Source organism: Myotis brandtii, unplaced genomic scaffold, assembly GCF_000412655.1.
Source record: "Myotis brandtii unplaced genomic scaffold, ASM41265v1 scaffold99, whole genome shotgun sequence".
NCBI classification, from domain to species: Eukaryota; Metazoa; Chordata; class Mammalia; order Chiroptera; family Vespertilionidae; genus Myotis; species Myotis brandtii.
In genome coordinates, this window is record NW_005372121.1 from 2,762,079 (window position 1) to 2,770,565 (window position 8,487).

Sequence of the window (8,487 nt, forward strand, 5' to 3'; positions counted from 1 at the left end):
TAGATGACCTTTCATACTTATGGGTAACAAAAATATTTATGCAAATTAAAATTATTTTTTTCTGTGACTATAGGGTTTTATCATGTTCTAGATTATTACATTTATTAGTTATATTATAATTATTGGTAGTATAAAATTGACCATAACAACATAACATCTATTATGAATTTTGATGTTTAATTATTTGACCTATAAGATTTTGGATAAATACATATACAAATGAGAGAAACTTTTCCACATGGCTTATGTATCCTTGCATCAATATTACTTATGGCTAGAATAAGATGGGGCTTGGCATCAGTTCTATGCCTATTTTTCATTTTACAAATGAAGTGCTGAGAAACATTGTCCCCATAAATTAGGTGATAAGAAGTTTTTTTCTTTGCCACATTTTGTTTTAAATGGCAATGCCTTAAACATCTCTGGAACTTTTCCCAGATTTATACCCCAAATCAGATAGCAGGCTCTTAGCAGACAAATCAACTGTTCTACTTTCAATTTTCTTGAAGGCGAAGAGCTGGAAGGCAAAAGGATTGGTTACCTGTCCTTAGAGCCAACATCAGTGATATTACTTTGAATTGCCCCCCCCCCCCGCTTTTTTTTGGTGTCCCAGAGGTTTCTGAAGTCCAGGGCAACACACCCTAGTCAGACTCAGGTGGGTGGGAGGTGTGCCAGAGGGGCAGCTGTGTTCCTAGGCAGATACATTTTAGAAAAGGGTACGCGTGGAAGTTGAAATTTTGGAGATGGATTGCTTCCAAACTGTCCAAGCTTGCACACCCTTGGAAAGTCTTTGTGGACCAGGGTGCATGTCACACAATTGAAGACCTTGACAACAAAAAGCCCTGCACATTTTCAGAATGCCTCTAGAAGGCAGTACTGTCCCCGGAAAATCACCACCCTACCTGATCTACTGCTTTCACTCCCATCTCATCCTTCCCTTTTCTACTTTACTTGAGTCACAAACGGGATCCTCGGTATGTTTCTAAGGCCCAAGCATGCTCCTGCCTCAGGATCTTCACACTGGCTTTTTCTGCCCAGAGATAATCCCCCTGGTATGGACAAAACTCTGCCTTCACTTAGTTGAGTCGCTGCCCAAATTTTGTCATACCTGCCCTTAGTCCACCTTCTATAAAACAGCATAACCCCACCTAACTTCTTCATTCCTCCAACAAATATTTATTGAGCTTCTACTATGTGCCAGGCATTGTTCTAGGCACTGGAAATACACCAGTTTGAACAAAACACAATATGTCCTCATATTGCTTAAAGTCTAGTGTGATGGGAATAAAAACATGAATAGATAACATAAAATTATATACTGTGTTAGAAAGTGATAAGTGGTATTGGAAAAAAGTTCAAGCTAAGGGGAATTGAGATTACCAGAAGTTTTGTGTGTGTGTGTGTGTGTGTGTGTGTGTGTTGTGGAATTTCAATTTAAATGAGATGGTCAGAACTTGAAGTCAACAGGTAGGCTTCATTGGAAAAATGACTGCCTCAGGTTACCATAACAACAGACCATAGACTAGGACGCTTAGACAATAGAAATGTGTTTTCTCACAGTTCTGGTTCTGGATGCTAAAGGTTCAAAGAGTCTACTTACTTCTAGAGATGGGATGTTCCTGAGTAGGTGCGAGGGAATAGGATTGAGTGAGGCAACAAGGGTGGGCTGGCTGTAGGTAGACAGGGGCATAGGAAGACTAGTAACAAGAAGGAAGGCAGGGTAGAGGCACGCCCGATTCCCCTTACTGTGCACTGCCATCTCCAGGGCACTGAACACCATCTAATTATACATTTATGTGTTTATTGTTTATTGTCTCTTCCCTTCACTGAAATGTGAGCTCCACAAAGTCAGTGACAGTAGTATTTATTGAGCTTCTACTATGTGCCAGGCATTGTTAACTGCTGTTTCCCAAAGGTTTGGAACAGGGCTTGGTGCATAAAAGCACTCAATACTTTAAAAAAATTCCTGGATGACTGGCCAATTGAGAAAGAGAGAAAATAAGGTTTAGAGTTCTCATCACATTGCATTCTTCACATTTTAAAAACCACATGTCAAAAGGAAGAGTTGTAACCATTCCCAGTGATACCAGCTAATACTGTTTGGGTTTATCTGTTTTCAGATTCAATCCTGGTGGCGTGGAATGATGGTACTGAAAGGAATTGGGAAATTTAGTGAACTGTTAAAAGTGCGAAAGAAAGGAAAGAATTCTCTAAAATCTAAGTCAGGAAAGAAGGGTGGAAAAGAAAAACCTGCAAAGGAAAAGAAGAAATAATTTTGTATATTAATGACTTGAGGTAATGAACCCTGATGGATTAAGAAGGCAAAAATATATAGGAATTAGATGCCCACCGCATTAAAATTATTCATTAAATTATGGTTATGTATTAAAGTAAATATTCTTACTTTTACTGAAATATTTATGAGAAAATGATATGAAGCCCAGGAATTGCTTCAGAATAATATCAGGTAAGTGTGGGGGATCCAAATGAAACAAGATTGGACATAAGCTGATAATTGCAGAAATATCTGATAGTTACATGGAGGTTTGTTATAGTATTCTGTAACAAGCTTTTAGTTTTGAAATAATTATATATTCACTAGAGGCCTGGTGCACGAAATTCGTGCACTGGGGGGGGGGGCGGAGTCCCTCAGTCCGGATTGTGAGAGGGCACAGGCCAGGCCAAGGGACCCCACTGGTGTCTGATCGGGGCCGGGGAGAGACATGGGAGGTTGGCCAGCCAGGGAGGGACCACAGGAGGGCTCCAGAGTGTGTCTGGCCCATTTCACTCAGTCCCAATCGGCTGGACCCCAGCAGCAAGCTAACCTACCGGTTGGAATGTCTACCCCCTGGTGATCATAGTGAGCAGTTGAGTGGCCTTAGCATATCATTAGCATATTACACTTTGATTGGTTGAACGGATGACTGGACGACTGGACACTTAGCATATTAGGCTTTTATTATATAGGATAGGAAGTTCCAAAGAAATGTACAGAGAGGCCCATGTACCCTTTACCCTCCCTTAGTGTTGACATCTTGCATAACTAGAATACAATAACAAAACCAGAAAATCTACATTGGTACCATCAGGAGAACTTATTCAGATTCCATCAGTTACACATACACTCACGTGTGTGTGTGTGTGTGTGTGTGTGTGTGTGTGTGCGTGTGTGTTGTGGTGGGGGTCAATGCAGTTGTTGTGTTTTTTTTTCAATGCAGTTTTGTCTCATGTAGCTTCATGTAGCCACCACCACAATCAAGATACAAAATTGTTCCATCACCACAGGTCTTTACTGTATTATTCCTTTTAGTCACATCTACCACCTATCCCTTTCGCAATCCCTGAGCTGTTCTCTGTCTCTATAATTTTGTTATTTCAAGAATGTTATATACATGGAATCATATACATGACCTTGGGAAACCAGCTTACTGACGCCCGCCATGGTCAAAGTGAATGCTGCTGCTGCGATCTTGGTCCAAGCGTTTTAGCTCTTCCTCCAGTGAAGCTGGGAGGAGCCACCTTTTCATTCCTATGTCAGTGATCGCCGGAAGTCTGGTCACAGCACATAACAAGTGTCTAAACCATTGTCCACAATCCCGAAAAGTTGATGGCCGAAGGCTAATATCCAGCTCCGTTAACTCTCTGAGGAGCCACACGTTTTGGCAGAAGATGGCCCATCCTGCATCGCAGATGCTGTCATTATAGCTCAGGTCGAGCTTCCGCAGCCTGGCCAGATGACCTGTGTGTATTACCGATGCTGAAAAACAAAATCACTCTAATTGCCAAAATACAAGAATACTTTCTGTCATGGATGTTTCCCACTTCCAATAACACAACGCGGTAGTTCCAGACCGGTAATGACAAGATTGATCATTAGTAATGCTTTGTTGCTAGCTAGCTATTTTATTTAGGGCATCTGAAATTACTTTAGTAACAAATTTCCTCTCTGTGCATTCCAAGTACAACTTGAAAATGGATTTTTTTTTCTCTTTCCACATCCCTACCCAAAAAAATATTTTTTTTGGTCAAATTCCTGCTCTTTACTTCACGGGGGTCCCAGCTCTTCCTGCAGACTTTCTCTAATTAAATGTGAGGAATGATGGGTCATTGGCGTGAACAGAAGACTATTAGTAAATAATCTTCTTGCTGTTTAATACTATTTAGTTGTTCATTTCTCATTCATTCTGCAGTCAACAATGATTTAACTGAGCACTTTCCATGTGCAAAATATACCTGGATAATTTCTAATCCAACTGAGAGATGTCTAATCACAGAACAATTTTGTCTTTGAATAGCACATGTCACAGTACTACCTACAAGGGCACTTAATATATAATAATGATGAAGCTAAGAGAAGATAACGACTTCTGTAAGAAAAGGTAAGGGAGCCCTAACCGGTTTGGCTCAGTGGATAGAGTGTTGGCCTGTGGACTGAAGGGTCCCAGGTTCGATTCCGGTCAAGGGCATGTACCTTGGTTGCGGGCACATCCCGAGTAGGGGGTGTGCAGGAGGCAGCTGATCGATGTTTCTGTCTTATCGATGTTTCTAACTCTCTATCCTTCTCCCTTCCTCTCTGTAAAAAATCAATAAAATATATTTAATAAAAAAAAAAGAAGAAAGAAAAGGTAGGGGAGACACCCAAGGCTAATAGTACATGCTTTTCTTTTTAGTCCAAAGTTGAAATGGATTATAGAGATGAGATGAGTGGTGTAAAATCTCGGAGTGACAAGGGACCTGGGGGTCTCCTCGAGGATTCAACCTCCAGATCAATGATCAGGGAAGGCTCCCTTTCACAGCTTCTCCATGGTGACCAGCCCGGGTCTGCCTGCAGCACCCATACAGGTCGCCCCAAGAGGGTGAGGCAGCTCTCAGCAGGAGGATGCCCTTCCTTTGGGACCCTCATCTACCTCCTGGGGATTCCTCCATTGCCCGCCGTGGCCGGCCTGAACCCCAGCTCCTTCCTTGTGTTAGCCCTGCTGTGTTGGACAACAGTCAGGTCCCTCAAATGTTCTTCCTTTAGGACTAAACATGCCTTGGTTTTTCCATCATTTCTTTTTTTTAATATATTTTATTGATTTTTTACAGAGAGGAAGGGAGAGGGATATATAGAGAGAAGCATCGATGAGAGAGAAACATCGATCAGCTGCCTCCTGCACACCCCCTCATGGGGATGTGCCCACAACCAAGGTACATGCCCTTGACCGGAATCGAACCTGGGACCCTTCAGTCTGCAGGCTGACGCTCTATCCACTGAGCCAAACTGGTTAGGGCTCCATCATTTCTTATACGTTATGGCTTCCAGACCTAGCCGGATGCTCCACGCCCATTACTTTCATTTGCAACAAGCTTGATTCCAGAGTGCCCTTGAGAGTTTAGCAGTCCATACACTCACCAGTGCCCTCACTCCCTAGATGTCCATGTGTGTCCTTTCTTTCTGCCTTCCAGCCTGTCACTCAGCATATTCTCAAAGCCTAAGTAAGTGTTAAAGACAATGTGCATGCTTTTTCTCTCCAGAATATTTTCTATTATGGAAAATTTTTTAAAACGTACAAAAAGTTGACAGGAGAGTGAACCCCTGCCCCCATCATTCAGCCTGAACAGTTATGTTCATTACACCTAACTTGCCCCATCTAGTCCCTTACTTCAGCTGGCAACAGTCTAGAGATGTCTATCCATGAGAAATGATACCTGCATTTCAGTTATGATGATCAGTTTCCTGTTTAAATTTAAGTTAAAGAGTCAACATAAAGAAAAAAATCAAGTAATAGCGCAGGTGCCATGTGACTAGGGCAAAATTTGTAAAGGCGGAATGTGGATGACTCGAGTTCGGTCAACACGGAGTTGGTTAAGAACACCAAGGCGCTCGTGTGTGGCGAGATGTGGAGCTGGTCCCCTGGCAGGGACCTCCCACCACCACCTCTGTGTCTATCTTCTTTTAGGAAACACCCTCCTGAGTTCCCAGTTCATCAGATGCCAAATAATAAATTTCCCTCCACTGTCCTTTTGGGTTTCGAATCTCCCTTATTTGTTTCAAACAGATCACTCCCGAGCAGGTGTCAGGAGAAGGGAAGCTGCAAAGAGGGCCCCAGGCCTCGCTGCCTTCGGCGCCTCCCTCCCCCTGCACTTGCTGGGCGGGTACGTTGGGCTCTGCCCGCCAGGAACCCAGAGATACAAACCCAGGAGAGCCACGTCCTCTGTCACCAGGGAACAGCTGCTCAGCCTCAGCACTTGGAGGGACGTGGAAAGCTTCAGTGTTTCCAGAAGCAGCTTCAGGTTGCCACCAACACACTTGTTCCAAGAAAGGCTGAGTACTTCCAGGGCAGGGAGGTGGATGGAGGCTTCAGCTAGATAAGAGCAATGATTTAGGTCATAAGCCTTCACTTTGAGCAGGGGTCCTCAAACTACGGCCCGCGGGCCACATGCAAATACAAATATTGTATTTGTTCCCGTTTTGTTTTTTTACTTCAAAATAAGATATGTGCAGTGTGCATAGGAATTTGTTCATAGTTTTTTTTTTTAAACTATAGTCTGGCCCTCCAACGGTCTGAGGGACAGTGAACTGGCCCTTTGTTTAAAAAGTTTGAGGACCCCTGACTTTGAGGAACCGAGGCCAGGGCAACATATGAACATCACTGAGGTTCAGAAAGTTGTAGAGATTGCTCACTCCTGCCTGAAACTCATGGCCTCGCTTTATGTTGTCTATTTTTATTGGGGAGAAATGTTGGAAACTGTAGTAAAGTAAAACTTAATTAAATGGAATTCACTATGACCTAGAATTTCCTTCTCATTGAAGAAGAAGAAATGGCCCTGGCTGGTGTGGCTCAGTGGTAGAGCATTGGTCCATGTACCGACTCCCAGTCAAGGGCATGCCAGGGTTGCAGGTTTGTTCACAGGCCCCAGATGGCTGAGTGCGGGAGGCAACCAATCAATGTCTCTCTCTCACATTGGTGTTTCGCTCTCTCTCTCCTCCTTTCTCCCGTTCACTCTCTCTAAAAATTAATGGAAAAAAATATCCTTGTATGAGGATTGACAACAACAAAAAAGATGAAGAAAGAGGCAGAGAGGTAGGCTCACAGGCTGGTCAAGATTTCCAGAGTGTGCGCTGGGCTTACATATCCCACCGACTATGCAGTCACAGCTGAAATCCTGAGACAGGGCCAAACCTCCCTAGGACTCCTCAACTCCAAAATGAATTTGTACTTGCTTAACTGTAGTTACAGAGACAAAGAAGGGAAGTGATGTATTAGGAAAGATTTTTAAAGGAAATTAAAAGAATTTTCTGCTTAATTCTCAATTTTCCCTAACATTAAAATCAGCCAGAACAACTAATTTTTAAGGTAAGTCGTTAATTATACTTTAAACTTCTTTCCTTCTGCCTTCTTTCTAAAAAGTAAAATATATTCAGGGGGAAAATATACATTCTTCTATAATATAAAATAAGAAAACCCCTCCCAGTCATATGGTACAGAGACCTTTCAATAAGAAATGGAACTTTTTTCTTCTAAAAGTGATGCAGAGAAATATATACTACTTGATTTACTTCTTAACTCAGATTGAATGATAGATTTATGTTAGATGCGATAGTTTAGTGTAGTATCTACTTGATTATGATCCATTGATTTTGTAGCTATAATTAGAAAGAGCTGTGTCTTCTACAGAAGACACAAAATCAAAAATATATATATAAAAAATTCAACAAATTTTGAATCTGAAGTATGAAACATCATGTTGTACCAAAATTTATTTTTTGTAGAACTTCTCTAAGTGAACATTGGTCTGAACAGTGAAATGTGGTGTGTGTGCATGCACATGTGTCTTATCTAACCATTGGGGCAATTATGGAGCCCTTAAATTTGTCTGTCTGTCTATCTACTTACTTAATATGTAGAAATGTCTAAAATGTGCTTTGGGTATGCAGTGAAGAACAAACACAAATCTTGCCCTCAAGGTTAAAATCTGGGAGAAATGTGGACATTAAAAAACCAAACAAATAAATACATAATGATTAATTCTGATAAATCCACAAAGAAGATTCAGGGGCTTCTAATGTAGATAGGGTGGGGCTGTCTTAGAAGGGGATGTTTCCATGGACACCTGAAATCAGAGCTCCCCAGACAAGAATGCGGGGGGGGGGGGTAGGCAATTCCAGGGAACAGGGAGGCCTGGACAGTCAGCGAGGCTCAGAGGCTAGTCATTGCTTTCCTTTCCCCATCAGACAGCACTCCCAGTTTATACTGGCGCCTCACTGAAATGGCAAGTTACTGTGGACATGGACCTCCAGAGTTGGTTCTATAGACTTTAAATGTTAACGGTTAAATGTGCAAATGCCAGAGTCATTCATGTGCTTTTAAGAAAGGTCACTTCTTTCTTAAAGGTCACTTTTAAGAAAGTATAGTTCCTGAGAAGAAGATACATTAGCATGTCACACCTTTGCTTATGGCTGAGTCTTGGAATAATGAAATTCATGCATAGGGAAAGGGATCCCCT

At 42.1% G+C, this 8,487-nt stretch overlaps 2 protein-coding genes across 4 annotated transcripts in view; one reads left to right on the plus strand and one right to left on the minus strand.

Moving 5' to 3' along the window:
* The window catches only part of LRRIQ4 (leucine-rich repeats and IQ motif containing 4), a 15,331-nt gene extending 12,954 nt beyond the window's left edge, over positions 1 to 2,377 (plus strand). For 2 of the 3 annotated variants that reach the window (XM_014533585.1, XM_005886555.2), the window contains one exon: positions 2,121 to 2,377. In XM_014533585.1, the coding sequence (XP_014389071.1) occupies positions 2,121 to 2,273 (153 nt within the window). In that variant the 3' untranslated portion in view covers positions 2,274 to 2,377. The remainder of the gene's footprint in view (positions 1 to 2,120) is intronic. The other variant, XM_014533586.1, reaches the window with a different exon arrangement.
* Positions 2,378 to 2,940: 563 nt separating this feature from the next.
* LRRC31 (leucine rich repeat containing 31) overlaps positions 2,941 to 8,487 on the minus strand; it is a 25,115-nt gene continuing 19,568 nt past the window's right edge. Inside the window, exons 8-9 of the mRNA XM_005886589.2 lie at positions 6,177 to 6,344; positions 2,941 to 3,757 (exon numbers count right to left, since the gene is read on the minus strand). Of these exons, the coding sequence (XP_005886651.1) occupies positions 3,426 to 3,757; positions 6,177 to 6,344 (500 nt within the window). The 3' untranslated portion in view covers positions 2,941 to 3,425. The remainder of the gene's footprint in view (positions 3,758 to 6,176; positions 6,345 to 8,487) is intronic.